General features: G+C 39.0%; 1 protein-coding gene across 2 annotated transcripts in view; it reads right to left on the minus strand.

Moving 5' to 3' along the window:
- si:dkey-183c6.7 (urea transporter 2) overlaps positions 1 to 16,131 on the minus strand; it is a 21,212-nt gene extending 5,081 nt beyond the window's left edge. The window contains exons 1-5 of one of the 2 annotated variants that reach the window (XM_039610457.1): positions 15,672 to 16,131; positions 15,054 to 15,243; positions 14,340 to 14,468; positions 13,428 to 13,617; positions 7,610 to 7,757 (exon numbers count right to left, since the gene is read on the minus strand). In XM_039610457.1, coding sequence (XP_039466391.1) covers positions 7,610 to 7,757; positions 13,428 to 13,617; positions 14,340 to 14,468; positions 15,054 to 15,243; positions 15,672 to 15,798 — 784 coding nt within the window. In that variant the 5' untranslated portion in view covers positions 15,799 to 16,131. The remainder of the gene's footprint in view (positions 1 to 7,609; positions 7,758 to 13,427; positions 13,618 to 14,339; positions 14,469 to 15,053; positions 15,244 to 15,671) is intronic. The other variant, XM_031742305.2, reaches the window with a different exon arrangement.
- Positions 16,132 to 22,625: the final 6,494 nt, after the last annotated feature.

A 22,625-nucleotide genomic window follows, 5' to 3' on the forward strand; every position in this document is an offset into this window, starting at 1 on the left:
AATCTTTCAGACCCAGTAGAAACTCTTTAATGCCTGAAAATTAAAGATAATACACAGTGTAAATGCATGGTGACTGTGCGTGGTCGCTCTGATGCTGGTTTCACAGACTGTATTTTCCAAGGAACTATCAATTTCGGTGGTTCCTCTGTAGATTAATGACCCTCAGGCACTGCTGTGATTGATTTCCTTATTACCAGGCATCGGCAGCAGCAGTTTGGCAGTCTGGACCTGAAGCAGACTGACCACACCCCTGTGGTGCTTCCTTACTCTGTGTCTGCTAGACTACTGGCTTCCACTCCCGTTTGCTTTTTCTCTTTTTACGGCCACCTCCTTCAGCAGCTGCTCGTTAAACGCTTCACTTCCCTCTGCGCTCATCTTGTCTCTGCCTCCTTTCACACTCTCCATCTTTTATTCCCACCATTTTCTTTTGTTTCTCACACGCAGTACTTTTCCTGTTCCCTTCATTGTTTCCTTCATCACTCCTCCTTTTCCCACTTGGTCTCTTTCTACACCATTAAAGGCTAATAGCTTTGATGGAGAAAGTCCCTGGAGGATACTAAATTTTTTTTACTGTTTTTACTTCTTTATTCTTGTGTGTTCCTGCTCTCTTTCTGATGTCATCTGTGCTGTCAGAATGAGTCAGAATGAGTATTCATATCATAGCTTGTTGTGTTGTTGCCTATTGTTTGTTGTCCTGTTTTATTGTTTGTTTTAATTGTCTCATGCTTTTACTGACTGTGAAGCACTATGGTCAACACTGTTGTTTTAATATGTGCTATATAAATAAATTTTGATTGATTGATATTAAATCCAGTATGTCCTCTCCCCTTTTTTTTCCTCTCCTCCCTTTTCCACATTCCTCCATTAACAGTGACTTGCAAAAAGAGTAAATGGTGGAGAAATTAATCGCAATGAACTCATATGAACTTTGCATAATGTCTAACTTGGTATTTTGGCATTTGCCTCCTAAATTTCCTTTCCCACCCAGTGGACCCTCCTGGCAAGACCGTCCTATGTTGGTAATAATTCTAATAAACTTGAGCACAAGATAGAGCAATTCTTTTTTCTCTCTTCTTTTGCCTCTTCTCTATCTTTCAAGCAACCTGTATTTGACAACAGCACAATATCCATCCATCCATGCTCTTCCTTGTCAGGGGGGGCAGGGGAGGGGGTGCTATCCTAGCTACTATAGGGTGAGAGGCAGCAACAGCATAATAAAGCTGGAAATTCTGTTTCAGGTGTGCCACCCCAATATTTTTAGTGGCCATATCCATGAAAGTAATTCTGGAGGCGCTGATCCTCTGGGCTTCATGCAACTAGTGATGCAGCCTTTGATGTTTTTAAGGGGAAAACTGTTTGGGGATGAACATAAATTGACTGAATGTGGACTCAAATGTTAACACTCTCCAGGGTTCAACAGTCTAAGCTTCAGATGGAATTATTTATCCTAGCTTTAGTAGTACTTTATATTACAGCTTGGTAATAACATGGTAATAATGGAATAATAATGTGGAGACAATATTACTATGAAATATAGTAGAAATGGGCAGTTTTTCTTTTTGCTGGCCTGATTCATGGTTATTGCTACAGTTATTTGCTGGAAATCATTATACCTCTGGAAATTTCCATTATTCTATTATTACTATGAACTTTAATAGAAACATGCTCTGACTTAATAAACAGAAATTTCAGACTGTTCAGCTCAGTCATTCACAGAAAATACTTCATTTATGTCCTTAAGCTTCTTATGTAATACCCGAAGGTCTGACTCAAGACCACTGGTGTACAGTTTGACCATAATTCTGCCAAGAGCTTAAATAAAATTACAAAAACAGGTGTTAGCATTTACTTTACACTCTAGTTTGATATATTTTAAACATCCCTATGCATTACATTATACTACATGTCGCAAATAAACATCCTTCTCCTTCTTCTTCCACCTTTCTTTTGTTCTTCTGATGCTATGCTATGCAAAATCACAAATGCAGATGTGAGACCTTTACTCTAAAATAGGCTCCCATTGTATAGCTTCACATTTGATGAAAGAACCCAGAGTTAACAGTGAACCCTAGTTGACTTCTCTGATGCCTCACTTTTTCTTTCCTCCTGTACCTGATACACAATATGAATGCAGCAGAAGGTAGACAGGCTATGGCCTACATACAGCCCCTGATCTCCTCCTCCTGAAATCCCTCATGGGACTAGTTTACAGCACAATCCTTTGAATGACAGCTCTAAAAATGGCCTCATACTCTCTCCTCTCCAAGTCTGACCCCTGCTTCTGTATCTTTCTGCCTCCTTCTGAAGACATTAAAAGGCGATGAAGCTGTTAAGCTGAGACAGCCTCAATGATTTCATCAGCCTGTCAATAAAATACACATTTCTGAACATCTGCCACCTGCCTGCCTTTTGATCTCTACACATTTAGCACTACAGTCATTTTTTTGTTTGTTTTTATTTATGTTTTTGTCACTGATTTCATACTTTGTAAGTAAAAAACAAAACCCAAACAAACAAACAAACAAAGAAATAAACTGGTGACATTTAGTCCATAGATGAATTACACAGTTTTTTTTTTTTGTTTTTTTACTTTTACTTGCATTAATACAGTACAAAAGTGAGTACACCTCTCACATTTTTGTAAATATTTTATTCTATTGTTTTTTAAATTAGGTTCACCTCAAAATTACTCAACATACAACCAAATGCTGGCAACAAAACATATTTACAAAAATGTGAGGGGTGTACTCACATTTGTGAGATACTGTATATTTAAAAAAACGAACATAATTTCAGGGCATAAGTAGTAAGCCTTAGTATTTTAACAAAAATAATATAAACATTTAAAATGTTTTCTTTTCAAAACACTTTGGGTTTTTTGTTTGTTTGTTTTTGTTTGTTTGATTTGGTTTTATTATTTACTTTTTTAGTTGTAACCAGAAATGTAAATGTACAATCCACCTTTACATTCCAATTTTATATTTGATTTTGTTTGTTTGTTTTGTTTGTTTATTTTGTTTTGTCTGGGTTTTTGTATAGCAAATCTAAAAAAATGTTTACACCTAGTTAATAAACTTAATTAAAAAGGTGCTTACTGATCATTGTGTATCTTACCAACTAGTGGGCGAAATATCACAAAAGATTATCGGTTCATTTATCTTGTCCAAATAACGATACAAATTCAATCCAGGATTCACAATAATTTACAGGCTTGTTCTCTTCTTAAAGTAAATACCAGCTTTTTTATCACATATGTCATGAATTATAATAATTCAGTCCTCAAATGAAGGAAATCTGTTGTCAATTATTACTTTACTTTACTTACTCGCTACCAGTAAAATATTATAGAGAGAGATATGCACATTGCTCTCCTGTGCTGCATTTTCAAGCATGTTTATCTTTTTGTTGTTTCTCTCCCTGTCACTTTTTTATTTCATTTACTCAGGTCATGCCTTATCCTTACTTTCCCTTCAAAACTTATTATACCCTTTCTCAATTCTCCATCTCTATTTGTTTTGTCTCCTGACACTGATCCTTCTTTTCTTGTTCTAATTCTCTGCTGAACAGGATTCAGTTGTAAGTTTAACCTTGTAGCACTTATTCACACTCTCAACTGTCTCATTTGTTGCAGCTGTGGCTTCTTTTCTTTCGGTGTGTGGGTGTCCATTTTACATTTATTCAGAACTTCTGGTTCACCAAACAATACCAAAAGGTTAAATGCTGCTTATAATTACACAGTAAATGTTATGAACTTTTCACATGACTGTATATACAGTATAGTGCAACATGCCATTTATTTAATAGTTAAGAACAACTGTGCAGATCTGTGACGCAGAGGAATCTGATACATCAGACTTTTGTAGACAAAAAGTACAAAAACAATAAATGAAGTTTAGTTTTATTCTTTTTGAGAGATTTGTTGCCTGGCAGATGTATAGTAAGCCAATTGCAGTAACAACAGCATTTAAAATTAGGAACAGGATTGTTTGTTGGATAAGAGCATATTTTAGGCTAGCGGCTAAATTTTGGATTTTGCAGCAGCTAAAATGTTTCTGATGGAGCCCTAAACTACAGGTGTCTAAATGACAGAGACAAAAGAGTGAGTGGCTTTCATGTTAATAAAACACTTCAAATAGCTTAATATGGCTAAAATATGACTAAAATTCTAAAATCATCAAGAGCAAAAGCCGCATTACAAAGAAATGAAGGAAAGAAGAATGGATCACAGAAAAAAGAGAGCATGCACAAATAGCAGTGAGAGAGACTTTGGCATTTTGTCTTTCTGCATTTAGCTGCTACGCTACCTCAGGCTGCTTCCTCTTGGCTCTGTCTCCTACACAATCTCATTATAGTCACATCCAGGGCCGTTGCTAGCCATTTGGGTGCCCTAAGCACAAATGCTTTATGGTGCCCCCGCCCACTTAAAAAAAAAAAAAAAAAAAAAACATTAATACTTTTGAATTTCTCAGTGGAATTTGTTTAATTAAATAACAACAAACATGACAGTTAAACAAATAAATAAGGTTAAAGGAGGTTAAAAATACTGTTACAAATAAATACTCAGGCCCCTTTGGAAAATTAAAATCAGAGCTGACATTAAAAGGACCTCTCCGCACAATTTCAACACGATCAGCATCTACAATGTGAGCTGGCCAAAGAGCAGGATCGGTTGAAGGGGCACATGTCTCCACAGTGTCACTTTCTGATAGTCTCTCAGTGACAGGACTCTCAGTGGTACTTGTGTATGGAACTGTACCTGAACTGGTGGTTGATGGTTCTTGTTCTTCTTGGCTAGGGATTGTTGCAGGGTCTACAATGGCTGGTGGTTGATGTCCAGGGATGGCACTACTACTGGATGGTTCATCCTGTCCTTGAGATCCTCCTTGAACATATTTAAGCATTGACCCTGCATACAAGAGAAAATATTCAGGATTTTACAGAAATACAATTTTGAATCTACAGTAGGCCTACGAAAAAATTGCATTATAAGACTAATAAATTAAGTAAGTCACTGGTACATTTAAAATTACTAACTATATTTTACATGTATAGATTTTCATAATGGCAAATGGCAATATAAACATGCTGTACATAATTTGATATAAATGCGCAAGTAGGAAATCTATATTACTGAAGATATAGGTTTCATATTACACTGTAATATGAAACCTATATCTTATTTATGCCGCATAAATAAGATATGCGTCTTTATAGATATCCTGAAATGCAGCAACATACAAAGTAATCTTGTCTAATCTGATAATAATACTTGACTGCATCACTGACCTATCCCAAAGTTAAGGTTAATCAGTAGCATGCATGACGTTAGCCAGCTAGCAACCTGAGGAGGAGAAATGCTAGTCTCACGATTGCTAACGTTATCTGAAAACCGTCAATTGAGTGACCATGATGAGTTGCTTTTAGTAGTCCATTCTATATTCATATCCACAACGTAAACAAACTACCCAACATCAATCATTTGCAACATTTGTTAACACAGTATGAACACTGCTAACAGGAGCTATCACAGAGTTGACGGACATGAGCGTGCAAGCAAGGGCTACAATAATGAACTTTTTCTTATTGTTATTATTTAAACATTGCCTTACCGGCAAGCGACGCCTGAGTTTCATCACGCTTCCTCTTCTTCTTTCTTTTCTCCGCTCCCGACTCCTGTTGCCGTTTCGAGGCCATGTTCAAACAGGTGTTTACCAATACCGAATTGAGGCATTATAGAACAGACCACTGGGAGTGGGGGGCACCAGGAGGAGACTGGAGACAGGGCACAAAGCAGATTCACCCTTTTTTCTCGGAAAATTGTTTTATGTTGCTTTTGTATTGTTTAACCATATTAATGCATATGATATTTATAGTATTAATATGGTTTACTTTTTTTTTTTTTACGACCCTGATTTTTTTGGTGCCCTACCGGCCATTTGGTGCCCTACGCAGTGTGCGTTATGTGCGTTTGCGGAGCTACGGCGCTGGTCACATCCCTTTGATTACTTTCCCATCACACCGTTGTTTTTATTGCAGCAGTCTGTGTGGTTGTTTGTGTTTGTGTGTGTTTCTGCATGCCTGTGTGTATGTCCCTGCCACTGTTAGCATGTGTCCACAAGTTTGTGTGAGTGTGTAGCTGTACCAGCTTACTCCCACTCTTCTTTTTTTATTCTGTATGACTCATAGCTACAAACACACATGATGTACACACACACACATATACACACACACACACACACACACACACACACACACACACACACACAAAGTATTTTGGGACACTGTACTAAAGTTACATAGATGTGGTTGGAATCAGTGCTGAACGTCCAGCATTTCTCATTCTTTTGTGTAAACAGAGTCAGAGCGAAGCAGATATAAGAAGAACACAGTTCCACAGCCCCGTGGGTTTGTATATAAGCCAACAGTATTAGTGCCCTGCATGGCTAATTGCTTTGTGTTTTATTTATCTTAGTGCGCACAAGCTACTGCTGCAAACAGCTTCTTACTTATGCATCTGCTGCTGACATGTCTTATTTTCAGAGAGATGCATGAACCTAACCTGACACTGACCTCATTAAAACACACTTTCATGTGACATTTCGCATGCAGACATTTATGTCTTCAGGTCCTGGCAGAGGTATTGCATTTTGGTTTTGGGCACAGGTGTGATTACATGTGTAACACCAACTTTGACACATTGTTTCACAAACCAGTAAAGCATGATAAAGCATAGCTTTTAGGCCAAATCTGTTAATATTGTTAATATAAACAGAGTTTTCCAGTATATTATGTGTAAATGTTACTGACTCATTTGGGGTTATCATCATGCTTCCACCTGGGTATCAATCACAAGGCATGTAAGTTACTGTAGGATAATTGTGTGAATAAAAATATGAATAATCTGTGTCTTCCAACCTTGTAATTGATTTGCAAATGTGTGCATATTTCCTAAAGTAAATAAGGCAGGCTCAGATGGATAAACAATGGATTCACAATTTGTAAAATCACAGAGAGCAGAGCATGAAACAGACCTAGAGCACTGTAGGGAACCATGAGCTATTCCAGATTTCAGTCTGACTGTGGCTGTATTTCTCTTTGTGTTTTGTGTCTTATATCAACAGTGTCTTCAAGAAAGGTCTAATAGGCTCAGAAAAGGCAGACTTTAAGTCCTTTGTGAAGGTAAATTGGATCCTTCTACCACACCATAACACAAACAAAACTACCTTGTGAAAGGGTCCACTTCTCTCCTCAGTAAACATAAATGTCTTTCTTATAGTTTGTACTGCTGGCCTTCTGTCATAAATATTGTCTCATGCTTGAAAATGGTACCCCAGAGCCACTGAGGACATTGTTACACTATTTTCACACAGTAATACTCGCCTCCTCACATTTTCCTGTGAAGTTTAGGAGTTTCCTGTAAGTGGTGAGCTGTAAGGTGATGTATCATACAATGAAATGCTGACAAGTTGATCCCAGTATCACTGAAGACTGTGTTAAATTGGGATTTATTGTGAGTGGTGCATTTGTATGATGCACAAACAAATGCAATAACACTTTCTCTCTCCCACTCCTCCCACGCAGCCACATGAACACACAGATTGAAACCAACCGGTCAGTGTTCCTACTGCGGATCCCAGCAGAGCATGAACGGCGAGCAAGGGGGAGTAGAGGAAAACGGCTCCCAAGATGAGAAGGGACGGTCCCAGGTCCCCACAGGCAAAGATCTGACCCACTCCAAGAGGGATGCCACGTATTACCTGGACAAAGAGAGGACTTAGGGGATTATTTGCTTTGCTTTTATTACCTAGCATACTGAAGAGCATTACATAGAATTTATATAAGTTGCAAGAGCAGAAACACTCTCACAAAAACATAATAACACAATGGTTGAAATAACCTCAGTGACTTTCTTGCAGCTTAAATCAGCATTCTTTTTTTTACCAACACTCACACACACCCGTGCTGCATCCAAACCAGTTAAATGAAGAGTTTCCATGGTGATGTGCTGGTGCACCTGCCTGTCGTGGATATTTACAAGTCATAAACGGTCTTTCATTATATTGCTGTAACTCTTGCATGCGTCCCTCTGTATGCGTGTGTGTTTGTGAAGGATTAAATACACTGTCAGTGAAGTGCAGCCAGAGCACCATCCTCAGCAGAATGACTGAAGTCGAAGACATCAAATATAAATAGGATCGACGTCATCACCATCTCTGGAGAGAACCAGAGGAAACATGAGTGAAAGAAAGAATGGAGGAGAAATTGGAGACTGATGGAAAAAAGTAAAACAGAGAGCAACAGAAAAGAAATACTGGATAAAAAAGGGGAAAATTAGGAAGAGGAAAGAAGAAGTAGCAAGGAATAAGAGGATGGGACTGGATCACAGTGACCTTGTTCATTGTAAACTAAAGGGAAGGAGAGAGATAAAGAAGGAAGGAAGGAGGAAGGAGATTTGCACAGCAGAGCAGGGAAACAGACTGGAAGGAAGAGAGGCACAGAAATGAAAAGAAGGATTTAGAGGTTTTAAATCTCATAAGTAACAAACAAAAAGGGAATCTATTAAATTCAAAGAACAGCTTTTTATGCGATGAAAGACAGACAGATGGAGTGAATCAGAAAGGAAATAATGAAATATGTCTGAGGGAGGGAAAGATGGAGAAACTTTGATATGTGGGTAAAAAAACAGAAAAAAAGAATCTGAGTTGATGGAGCTGAAAGTTGTGGAAAGTAATTATTTAGTGTGATGGACAAACTGTGCCACAGGGTGTGATGCTTGTTAATGGAATCATGTGTAAATCTTGACTCCATATTCAGGACACCTTACAGCGCTTAAGGCTTTAAGGCAGCATGGCTAATCTAGTTTAGATAACTTCACAGTTACTTTGCATATCGTCGTGTACAGAAATGCACTCTAGGCAATGTGCTACAAAAAAAAAAAAAAAGAAGAAGAAAAAACAATTTCAGTCTGTAGTCTTTGTCAGATAGCTTCATACTAGCAAGCCTGCTTACAGGTCTTCTAAGGTCGTGTCCCTGCCTTCAGTGTTTTGTTAGCAGGGAATTGTTATTTTCTTAAAGAAATAATGAAGCAAAGTCATGCACAAAAACAGAGAGAATGTCTCCCGGCTCCAGTGGATGAAAGCTGAAGTCAAAGCACAAGAGCCAAAGACTGAAGTTCCCTAAATGAACACTTAAGGCTGATTCTAAAGGCTGTTCAATTCCAGCTGACTCCCATGTTAAAATGCTCAAATTTGCATACCCATTAACCTGGAGCTCATGCTTTCCAGCATACTTTTTTCACGGTTGCTGTTTTAACAATACTCGGGTGCAGCTTTCCAGATCGCAGCCAAACACATCACCAACCACAACACACACTCAGGACCCAGTGCTATTTACGCAGGGCAGCATGATGAGCCGATGCAGCTCCGATGCGTCAGCTTCTCCTGCAGCTGCGCCTCACCTGACTACTGCCTAATGCATTTGGTATCTATATGTCATTTTCTCTTTTGTGGCAACAACACATGGGATAAAATCTATCCCTTTTCTTCTGATTATCTGGGTCATGGGTGGTCTATCCCATTTGCCATAAGGCGAGAGACAGACAACCATTTGCACTCACATACTCACCTATGGATAATTTAGAGTCATCAATTAACCTAACTGCTTGTCTCAGGCCTGTGGGGAGAAGCCAGAGTACCCAAAGAGAACCCATGCAGACATGGGGAGAAGACGCAAACTCCACACAGAAAGACCCTCGGCCTGACAGTGGATTCAATTCCCGAACTTTCTTGCTGCGAGGCAAGAGTGCCATCACGGCAGCATGTTGCCTCGCAGGGGATAAAATATTTATATAAACCGAATTAAGGCTTGAGGTCATGCATGGGTTATTGGGCTTGTTAATGCATAACTCCTCTTTGTCCTCTTTGTTTGACAGGTGGGTTCAAACTATGCTCTTGGTTATCTTCTAGACATAACCTCGGCTAATTGGAGTCACTAACCTGCACCTTTTGACCATGTTTGTGCTGCTGGTTATCTGACAAACAGCATGAATTGCTGTGAGGTTAATTGTACTAACGGCCCAGGAAAGAATCTGGAGCTTCAGTTTCGTTGAGAAAGCAGTCTGTGCTGACTACGAGTGTGCTTTGGTAAAATGAAAAATAAAAATGAAAAATAATGCAAGTTAGCTGATAATTTGGCCCTCAACCTTGATGATTGTAAATTACTTCCTTTGATATAAAACCCCCCTTCCACCAGTCAAGGACACTCTTGAGAAAGCATGAGATGCCTTCATGAATGGCTGCAAGTGGAAATGATGTGTTTACTGATGATGACAGAAATAACTGGATGATTTCTGAAGTGTGCAGGGCTTTACTTTCTGCTCAGTTTCAGCCAAATGCTGCAAAACTGATCTGACAGTTTTGCAGCGCAATGATAACGACACAAAGCATACTGCAATGACAACACAGGAGTTTCTCAACACAAAGAAATTGGATATTCTTCCATGACCAAGTCAGTGACCTGATTGTATTTTGGTGTTTCTCTGTGTGAGTCTATACAAAAACATGTTTTAGGAATTTGTATATTTTTAAACTATCAAATTGTAATTAGAGCATAAACCTAGTTGTTAAGACATTATAATATCCACAGAATCACAAAGCTTTTCTGATTTGGGTCACTTAATTGGGTCTGCCAAAGATCGAATGGAAATTTAAATTCAGTTGCTGTTTAAGTGCTGAGATGCCAGCTGGCTCACTGAGATCAAAAGCCGAACACAGCAGCTGGTGAGAGTCTGGATTCTTGTCTTGTGAGAAGCAGCTCAAGGTAAGCGCCTTTCATTTGAATTCACTGGCTGAAAGGAAATAAATTCCTTACAAAGGTACACTGTTCAGCAACTTGTAGACAGTCTACTATACTTTCAGCATCAAATTCAGGAGTAAGTTCTCACTCCGATGTTTTGTCTTTTTGTCCCTGACTGCTGAACCCCAAGTTCCCAAATCCCCCTGAACCCCCATCTCAGCCCACCCACCTACTCCCAAACTTACTGGGAACTTGATTAGCAGTCGTGATATTTAAACCATTCATCACAAGTCCAAGCCCTTTCTCTCCGCAGAAACTGAAAAGAATACAATTAAAACCTTAACCTTTATAAAGAGCCTAACCTGTGCAATCACATTCTCCCAGCAAAAATCATTAGTTGAAACAGTTTTGACTCATTATAATTTCCAAACAGGAGCGCCACCACTGACTGTTGCTAAGTAACTGGTGAGTCATTGCTGGCTGCTCTTATGCATATAGTGCTCCCAGTTACTTGTTCACTCTGGAGACCAGGCTGCAACATGATGCGCACTCTTAGGATAACCCTGGCCTTAGTTAAGCTTGTTTTATGTCTCTTTTTTTTTCTTCATTATATATCCTGCCAACTTCTAATATTTCCTTTTGTGACTGCAAATGAGCAGCACCTCTTCTTTTTAAATGACTTGATGAGCTGCCTTTTTAAGATATTTTACTGGATATCCTCATGATGTCAGCTCATCAGTAACAGAAATCCAGTTAACCATCATGTAGTTTACTACTTCTCAGGTAGAATTTTATAAAACCAATCAAGTGGCTAATGTGGCTAATGGGACTAAAAGTGGAGCGATTAGTGGAGCGATTAGGCACTCCCTGGCTACTTTGTTAGGTACACCTGTTCTGCTGCTTAGTAAAAGAAATATCTAATTAGCCAGTCTCATTAAAAGCTCTCAGTATATTTAGGCATGAGAGAGAAGAAAGAAGAAATATCAGAGAGAAGAAAGCTGATTTAAGTGACTTTGAATGTTTCATCATTGTTCGCACCAGACAGACTGGTCTTAGGATTTCAGAAAATGCTGATCTGCTGGGATATTCCTGGAAAACCACCTTTAGGGTTTACAGAGAATGGTCCAAGAAAGTGACTTTACCTATTAGATCACTGAAGGGAAAATGCTTTGTTAACGCCAGAGGTCAGAGTAGAATGGCCACATAGCTGCAAACTGATAGGAAGGAAACAGTAACAGTGTCCACTCTTTACAGTCAAGGTAACTCTGAAAACCTGAACCAGGTAGAGAGACAAGAGAAAAGTGGAAAAACATTGCCTGTTTTGATGAGCCTTGATTAATGCTGCAACATTTGGATGGTAAGATCAATATTTGGTGGGAAAAAATGAAGGCATGGCTCCATCCTGCATTCATGTTGTTTCCAAGTGTTGGTTAAAATTGTATAAACTGTACAACCTTGTCCTGTAATTGCACTTATAATTTTTTCATATATGTGCGTTTGTCTAGCTAGAAGAAAATGGGATCATACTAAAATTAATTAAAACTTTTCCCATGGTGCACTTTGAATGCATTCACTGCTGGACTTCAATTCTTAAAAAAAATGTCTTTGCCAGCATATTTTCACTATTTAATATTTACACCTCTGGCACATCCTGGATAAGAATATTGGTTTCCTCTCTACTAGTCTCACAGCACCGTTAACTCTCAGCAGAGAGACACATTTTAAGAAACTGTGACTTGCCTTTCTATGTGTGGGATCCTAATAAACTCCTAATGGCATCAATGAGATGTAGTGCTGTAATAAAGTTCTCCCAATGCATTGAGCACAGCCCACCTGTGTTCTGGATCATTAAATGATCCTCATCTCAAAGTAATGTTACTGTAAATCTGACTCTCCCATGTGACAATTATCACTGAAGTTAACAGTATCACTAGTGCCCGTGAAATATGGCTGGCATGAAAGACAGTTATTTGGTTATGCAAGATGTTAGAGATTTTGATTTTTTTGTTTATGTACTGTTATATAGTTTATATGACACTTAATACATTTATTTCATAATCTGTTTTAATAGTTTCAATAGTTCTAATTATATCAGTGAGGAGAGTCAGAAATAGAGAAATATCTCTTTTTGTAATGAAATACCAATAAACAGTACCACATACTCTAGGAAATGGCACCTGTGTGAATAGACAGGATATAATGAGTGATTGTGCCAGTGGGACTGAGCCAACACAGTCAGACTGAAAACCAAGATGTCAACTCTTACATAAACTTGAACGTGCAGAAATCAATCTCAATAATTTTCACAGAAAACATATGGACAACTTCAGGGATCTAAGGCCTGAGGCAAATAATGCACCTGGACATGGCTAGATGATATGAGACAAATGAATAATTCATTTTCGTTGTGTCAGACTTTCTGTCCCAGTATGAAAGTCAATGAAAAATAAAAAGGGTGACAGGTATAAAAATCTGTTAAAATGTAGCCTTCAGTATTTTGGTATTTCTTTTCCATATCTCAAGGTTTTAGTCATCGATTCCAGATTATAGTTGCATCTCTGTGCCTTCACATAATTACTTCTACAGTTTTTATCAGACAGAATCCCAGTTCAGAGGTTTTACATATTCTTTACCTGTAATGCTATGAGCTCTGTAGCATTAGGCTCCAGGGCCCCTGGTGGTTTTACTGAGTGGTGTGGAAAATAGGGGTGTTCTGGGCCAGTACACAGGAGGTAGAGGATGATAATAATGTTGAAGGGAAACACGGCAGCAGGCAAGTCCCAGCGGTCTAAAAACGATGAGAGTCCACTAAAAAGAAAGACACTGAAAAAAGGAAAACAGTAAGGAAGAAATAATGAGAAATAGAAACCCTTTCTTATTGAAATAGACAAAATTACACTGGTAACTTATTGATGCATGCTCTATCATCCAGGTAAGGAAAACCCAGAAAGTTTATTATGTTCATCTGGACTTTTCAGTGGGAGACACGTTTTGTCACTGATGCAGTCACTTCTTTTTCTTGAATATCCTGTTGACTGACTACTGTAAGTCTCAGCAGAGACAACTCATGATGGGGAAGCTATAATCCAATGTTCATTTTTATGCATTCAACTGGCACCTCACATTTACAGCATGCTATTTAGGCAATATGGTTTAGCTTACCTACAGTTGCTTTGCATGTGCAAGCTGCTTTGCACGTCAGCTCCTCCTTTCATGCTATATTTGGATTAATCAGTGTCATATTTACTGACTGCAATTTTCACATGTACAGTACATATAGAAAGATGGGGAAGTTCGCAAACAGAGTCAGATATAAAAGATATGAACAACTGCAGACAGAAGGAAACATCTTCTTTTGAATTTAGAGAATCTGACTGAAAGGACAAGATGAATGACAGCCATTCCCTTACCTGAACCATTAACCTTGAGAAACCTTGAGAGTTGAGAAAGCACTCTGAGGAAATACTACTACTATACTATACTATACTATAATGGACACACAAGAAGGCAATATAAAACAATGAGTCCGTGTATGTGTTTCTTACCATGTTGCTGACCCCAGGAAGACAGGCAGCAGGAGCCACCAGTACCAGTCTCCAGCTGAGCTAAACTCTCCCATCAGCAGAGACACCAACATGCCGTTAAAACCATGAAGACCTCCCGCCACCTCAGCACTATACACGCAGACACAGAACAGGAATATTCACATATGACGATTACATTTTGCATGTGGAAAATTAAAAGAATTTAAAAAACCTGAAAGGTAATAAATCTGTACTGTTTTTCTGTAAAGCAATACAAATTAACAAAGCTTTAAATAGATTTTAATGGGTTCTCAAGAAAAATAAAATGTTCAGTTGAGTTAATGAGCTGAGTCCCATGGGTGACATTAAACTTTCTCTGCATGTCAAAGTTAAAAATATGAGGATCTCCTGTTCAGCTGGAATTGTTTTATAAACCTTAAAAACATATTTCACTTTGTATGGTATAAATACTGGGAGAAGGCTTCAAAAATAAATGCAGGGTGGTGTATATGCAGGGCTTTTAGTTGTGGAGCTGAACTACTCTCATGAATTTTAAGTAGAAGCCCCGATCAATTTTAGCGAGCCTGAGTAGATTACAAGGTCAAAGGTTAAAGAGGATATGTTTTATTTATGTGCTTTTAGAATGACCAAAGCATTAAATATGGACACATAAATGTGCACTGCTTTCAGCTTCTGTAGTGTTGCCTGTGTTTGTGCATTTCTATATCATCCCACCTGTCTTGTCCTGTGATGACAGCTGTTAGCGTGGAGGCCAATACTCCCAGAGTTCCCAGCAGGCCCTGCCAGGGGGAAGCCCAGTACAGGGCAGCCAGGATGAGACCACCACTCAGCGGGTTGTTGGCCAGAATTACCCTGGCCACCGCTCTCAGGCCACAGACTACCAGCTGTAGCACAAATGACTTGTCTGAGGGCACATGAGGAAAAAAAAAAGGTCCCTATAAATAAACAGAACTTCACAGCAAGGTGCTTGCAGATGTGTGTGGACTCACACATCTGCAAGTGGACTCAAAGAGGCAAGTGCAGCTTTCACAAAATTTCAGCCGCAGTTGGATTTCTTGTTGCTAAGTCAGGGTTTTATAGCAGAATCAAAATTGGATTTTAATGATAATTTTGTTCCAAGCTGGAGAAAAAGTGCGGCAGCATTCTCTGTGGGAGTCGCATGATGATTACATCTGCGTGTTTTAATGGTGATATAAGCATTTCTGAATCATTTATTCATAATTATGGTAATTTAGCACTTCCTCTAGTGGCAAAGTTTTGCGATTCATTACATTAAGATTAGTATTAAAAGAAAAGGCTTCCGGATGGCATGTAATTTGTGTGTTTTCCTACCCTTCATGTACTTATCCAAGTGCTCCATGTCTCCACTGCACAATAGCAGGCCATTCAACACACGCCGACTGAAGCTGGCCCGGGTCCTGCTGGCCTTCTCCACCTCTGTTTTGGTTTCTATCCACATCCCTGCAGCTGCTGGGCCACACCAATACAAAACGTGGCAAATGGATAATAATTATGCTGCAATACTTCAAGGTTCTTCTTATTTGCGACTCTTTTTGTTCTGTTCTCGCCTGTGTTTGTTCCTCTGTTGCTTCTTTCCTTCCGCTCCCTTTGGTTCATCTCCACTCTCCTTCACCTCCCTTGCTCTCCCCCTTCCCTTTCCAGTGAGGTTTAAGGGGGTAACTTATAAACCGGCGGGTAACGCATTCACACAGCTTTCGAGCACAGTGCCAGAGACTAACAAACTCCAACAACATCATAGGAAGAAGACTGGTCCGTCTCTTGCTCCATTGTCCTCTCTTTCTCCTCTCCTCAGCCAGCCCCACTCTGACATCTCATCACCTATTATTTGTTCATTTAAGCTACTCATCCACTTTTTATTGCAGCATGTGTGTGAATGTTTGCCTTTCCTTATTCGTAAAGCCATTTGTGGGCCTCATGTTATCTGATGTTTTTCCAAAAGGTGTAACATATAATCCAGATCTCTGTGCTGCTGTGTCCTCTCTGAGAAAGATATGGGAGAGGAAATGTTGTAGACACCAAGTTCTGGAAGTTCTGAGCAGCACTTGCTTTGCTTTTGACTTCCTGTTGACATCATTTTAAAGAAGATCCATACCAGAGCCATAACAAGACACTACTGCTGCCTTGAAAAGTCTTTTCCCCCCACTCCAATTTTAGAGCACTCTGAGTTGAGAGAAAAGTGTGTATTGCTGTTTTAAGTGTGTGTATACCTGTAACTCTTCCAGGTTTGTAGTGGCTTACAACTCACTGAATGACCTAAATATCAGAAAAATGCTTTGATTTGACATCTAAGCTTGAGAAACAAAGGAACGCGACTCTGTGGTGACTGCATAACAAGTTGTGCGCTTGTGTGTGTGCATGCACAGCAGTTGTTGCACATCCATTAGCAGACCCAAAGTGGAGCAAGTGAAAGCAATAGCAGAATGGCAGACATCATCTCCAAAAGTGAATCTTTTCACTTCATCTGAAGCAGAAAAGCGAGGATTCAAAAGCCGTGTGTTTGCAGGTGGGAATTGCTGTGCCATTCAAGAACCCCTGACAGCTCATCTCTCTCTCTTTCTTGCTTCCTCTATCTCCCACGCTCTATCCATCTTTTATTTGCTTCAATAAATACATCCACTTCCCTCTGCTTGTCGCTGCTCCTTGGCTCATTCCATCAATCACAGATGATGGAAGAGAGCTACAGATGGATACACACACACGAGTGGACTGTAATAAGAGGAAGGAAAACGCTGGACCTGCAAATGTGGTGGTTTTATAAAGACACACGCAGCCACAGGTCTACAGCACATGAGGACAAACCACTGGTGCACTGATATGCATATTCTTATTCTTCTTGTTAGGTTTTTGTGTTTACTTTACTACAGACTCAATTTAACAGAGGCTGAAGGTCACTGAGAGCATAAACACATCACACTCAGAGGGTGGAGCCTTACAGTAAATTATAAAGTATGGACTTATCTGCATTAATGTGTAACTTGTGTGTTGTCTAGTAACAGAAAACTGATCACATGTGGGAGGAATCAACCAAAAGACCTTTGCTCTGAAGAAACATACAGTTCCACCAGACGGGCTTTGTTAACTTGTACAGTGACACAGGGAAGTGTGTGAAGTCTGTAGAAATACACTGTACAATATGTGTGACAGATAGAAAATCTGCACATAACATCATTGTGTCGGTTTTGTTGTACTCCTTTGTGTTTCTGTGGTTTTACTTTCCCTGCCGCCGTGCATGTTTTCTTGTGTTAGTTAGTTTTATAGTTTGGTTACTTCAGGTTTGACTTTGACGTTTAGTTTTCTCATGTGCCTTACTGTTATATTTACTTCCTGCCTTTGTTTTTATTCCCTGTTTTCTTTAATTGTTTCCACCTAGGTCTCCAACTAACGTTTTTTTTACCAGTTAGCTATTCTCATGTCCTTCTTTCTTCTTTAAGCTCATCTGTTCACCCACCTGTTACTCTGTGTTTTATCCTTCTCCTATGTTCCTGAGGTTCTTTGTGCCCTATTTACTTCTTTGTATTATTTTGTGTCTTGGGTTTGTATTGCCAGTTTTGTGTAGCTATTCAACTAGTCAGTAAGTATGTATGCTGCCGGACTCTATTTGAGGATACTGAAATGTAACAGTTTAAAATACAAAATTATAAAAATCTAACCATAATCCCTGATATCTATCCCAGTCTGTGCCCTACATTCTACATGAATACAGCTGGATTTGTGCTACCAATTTTTATGATTGAAAAAGGAGGGAAAAAAGTGTTGAAAACTATAGTTCCTTGTTACGTTCCCCTGAGGGGTCTAGGCGGCGAGGGGGAAGTAACAAAAAGTGTCCGGGTCAGAAAAAAGGAGTCAAGGAGTCAAAAGGGTTAAATCAAAGAGTTTTATTAAAGTTTGTATTAAAAGTAACTAAAAGAGACAGACAAGCCGCTATCACCATTTAAGAAAACAAACAAAACTCAAGCGTTGGTCAATAAAATAAAAGTAAGTCAAAAAGAGAGCAGCTCACTAGCTGCAAACACGGACACCCAGCTCACTAGCTGAAAACCACAAAAACACTCAGCTCACTAGCTGTAACCACTCACATGGCACTCAGGCCCAGAGCTCACCTTTCCCTGGGCTTAAATACTTTTAATTACTGATGAGAGTCAGCTGTGTAAAAGGGAAAGGTGGCACCTCAGGCAGAAGAGGTGGCGGGACACGCCCACACAGGCACCTTCAGGAGGAGGCCCTGCTAGGGCCGTAACATTCCTTGACTACAAGAGTATTCAGCCCCCATACACTTCTCTGTTAAAATGCATCCCTGTTTACAGCTTTGGACAAAAAAAAACCAAAAACAGTTTTGGTCCAGAGCTAATTTCACCTTTCATGGTAGTTATACCTACCATGACTGACTTTAATAACTTCCTTATTGTTGTAATGTAGCATGGTGTGTAGATAATTGTACTAACAGTAATTGATACACTAGTTATGATCATTTCTAGATAAGAACAAACAAACAACATCAACATTTTACTAAATCAAAAAGCTAAAACTGAGGCTACAAACCAGTGCCCATCTTTTATATACAGTTAATGAGAGCTATCTGCAGCAGTGTCCTCACTCAGTTAGATTCATAACATATGGGCTTACCCAATACATCTCTGCAGTTTAATGTCTCCTCAGACTAAAAGTGATAAACTGGACTCAGTACATTACTACAAACCATTAATGTCACGTCAACATCCACCAAGAACAGAGCAAAACAGAAGTACCAGCAACTGCTATACACATCGAATGGACACACTATGTTTTGCAAGTATTAGGGTATTAATCTGAGGTTTCAGATAAAGAAAGAACAAGCTACCAATCAGAACTAATGCAAGTGTTCGAATCAGTTTTCAGAAATGCCCTACAGCCACTAAAGTATCTAATTACTGAAGTGGCTGAAAGAATCCAATCTTCAAAGCAAATGGAGCATGAGGCCCTGATAACATCACAAATGAGGTGCAGAAATAACAGCCCATCTGGACTTCAAGATGCAGTGTTCATACTGTTCATCATGGTGCTTAGCCCCAAAGTTTTCCCAGACGCTTTCACTGAAGAGCTAATTGTCTTAGAATATTCTAACATTTCCTAACTGTGTAAACACAGAATTACTAAATGTCCACATAAGGTAGTTGGGGTGTGAGGTCAGGACACACATGAAACACACTGATAAAAGGAAGGACATGGGGCGATTGTGTTATCTGGAAGATTAGAGAGGAGAGCAGAGGAAAATGGGCATTTTCTTCTCCTTGTTACCATAGTGATTGTCTTTTTCCCTCATCGTTTTTTATCATCTTCTCTTTCGATGTTCTTGGATGCGTGTGAAAAACTCACGCTGACATACACAGACTTTGTTTTGCCACTTTAGCTTAAACTGATGCTAGATAATTTAATCGGCTTCCCAGAATGCATCAGAGTCAAGGTGAGCCGCTGAAAAACATCCTGACTTGACTGTAAAACACTGAAATGGCAAAGACTGGACTTTAAAACCACCGTGTGAGCCACTGTGGGGATCTACAAACAATTTCACAATTCATTTTAAAAGAAAAGCAGAACATTTAAATTATGGTTGTATAGAAGGAACGTGAACATGCTGACTATTCACTCACCCAGCCTCATTCTCTAAAGACTGAAAAAAGGCAAAGATTCAAGTACAAAGTGAAGATGGCTCCAATACAAGCCCTGCAGAGAGAAGCATGCCATGAATCATGAAGTGAACATTTATGGCTTACATGTGTCCCCTCACTCAATATCAGAGAAACACTGTTCCTGTTTATTAATTCAGCACTCAAAGTCTCACACTACTAAAAATATTATTGCAATACTGCACTCTGGAAACTATACTATACTAAAACTATATTATAATATGTTTCAAACTTTAAATCCAATGTATTTGAAGGTTATAAATGTGGTTTTTAAAGATTTGACTTCATCTTTAAAACCACAACAAAGGAAACATCTCAGCTTGTTGGTGCAAATTAAAATTTAACTGATCAGATTTTATTGATCTGGGATCCAATTGTCACCTTATACTTAATTTGAAAATAAATACATATTTTATATTTTAACAGCATGAAAATCAGGTCAGTTCTTCAAGTGCTTGCACTGTCACACACTGCCATAAGCTCCAGGCCTATAATCCTGACTTTACAGTAAAAATAAGCAGACCTGAGAATGTACTAATGTTTTTTTTTCTTTGCTTATCACCCTAAAGTAGCGAGCTAATCGATCAGGTGAAGATTGTACACATGCACATCAGCATTTTAATTACAGTGACTTCTTTGGCTTGAGTATCATTGCAATAGACTTGTCTTCCTTGCATTCTATTAAGAAAAGCACTGAAGAGTAAAACATTAGAGAAGGTTGGTGAATGAATGATGGACCGATCCAGTGGAGAGCCCTCTGGATGATGAGTGGAGCTCCTTTTTCCTTTCCCTTTTCTTTCTAAATGGATCTTAATATTACTTGTGATGAAGCTGATTGGCTAAAGCGTATGCTCTCCACTATGTTCTCATATTTTAATCTTGGTGCTGAGGAGCTGCGGCATAGTTGGATTCAGAGATTGGATTCACAGAATAATTATCTGTAATGTCATAACTCTGATGCCTTTTTTGTTACTTGTATTTTTATCATAGCTGGTTTAACAGAAGTTATTTGTGCAATGTCTGTGAACAAAATGTGCTGCCTTTTGGAAAGAAGAAATCATTTGCAGCCTGTTTGGACAAATATAATAACATTAGGAAAATGTTCATATCTAACACCTAAAAGCTGGAAGCCAGTAAACTAAGACCTGTGGTTACTGTCTTTGTTTATATACTTAAAATGCACATACATTTCATCCTCAAAATAAATGCTTTGTTACTGATTGTCAGTAGTTTCTGCAAACACGGGCAGGGTGCAGTTGATGTGTGTAAGCCCAGAAACAGGCTGGTAAATGGTCACTGATTGTGCAGCTGCTCTAAATATACTCCAGTTTGGAAGCTATGAGTAGGATTTTAAATATAGCCTTCTCTTTGTGTTGCTATCGTCATGCCTGCTACTTTGCTCGGCTCCCACAGGAATGAGGACAGCTAAAATAAATCCAATCAAATAAATACACAACTAAAAGAGATCATGCAGGCGAAGAGTGACTGCTGAGTTTTTCTGACTCACTGCCTTAAAGCTATGAGCTCCTCAGCAGAATGAAGTACACCAGCTGTGTGTTGTCCAAATGACTGCATGGACTGGCTGGGCGATTTATGTCCACATGAACATTTTTTTTTTTTTTATTTCTCCTTTCCAGTAGTTTTAGCAAGTAGAATCATGATGTGACTGCCCTGTGGTGCCAAAACGTTTTCTTTCAAGGTTCTTCTTGCTAGTCAATTACTTTTATTTATTTTCTTTTATTTTTCACATTAATATGTATATTGTGTAACAATGCCAGAGGTAAATGGACTGTTTCTTTTGTAGTGCTTTTCTATTCTACCAGGGCACCCAAAGCACTTTATACAACATGTCTCATTCGCCTATTTACACTTTTTCTATGCTTAGGTGGTTGCTATCTAACATTCACATACATTCATGCTTGGCAATTTGGGGTTGCTAAGTATTAATGTTTGATTAATAAATAACTTGCTCTACCTCCTGAGCTATGGGAGAATGACAAAAAACCAAATGAACTAGGCAGAAAACGCTCCAAGAGACTTAAGCTATCCTCCAAGAGCCCCTCAAGAGTACTGAAGACCCAAATGTTCCAATGACAATCCCACTCCAACAGAAGAAAGAAAAGAGCCCCAGACAGAGCATCCACAGCCAAAGGGCAAGAGCTCAAGAGGCCTGCCTTCCCAGCATGAGCCACCAGTGGCCCAGGTCTGTAGGCGTCCGGAGAACTGCCCAACATCCAGCAAAAAGGTTAACCCAGCGACTTCATGGATGATGGAATTAAATCACATGTTTAGGATTTGTCATTTATGTAGTGATTTCACAGAAAATAAATAAACAACATTAGAAGACAATGTAAAACACAAATCTTTAATTTACAGCTTGGAGGGTAGTTAGATTAGATGAGTAGTTAGATAAGCAGCCCAGATGAGGGGCAGATGAAGGCCAAATTCCAGGGAACTTTCCAGAGGGTCATACAACATAAAACTAGACTAGAAACAGAAAAAGATTAACAAAACAGATGATGAAAACTAGAAAGAAAGAACAGAAAAAAGCAGGTTTGTACAGGTAATGTTGTGGAAATTTTAACAATAACTTGCAACAAAC

The sequence above is a fragment of the Oreochromis aureus genome, linkage group 3, assembly GCF_013358895.1.
Source record: "Oreochromis aureus strain Israel breed Guangdong linkage group 3, ZZ_aureus, whole genome shotgun sequence".
In the NCBI taxonomy this organism is placed as follows: domain Eukaryota; kingdom Metazoa; phylum Chordata; class Actinopteri; order Cichliformes; family Cichlidae; genus Oreochromis; species Oreochromis aureus.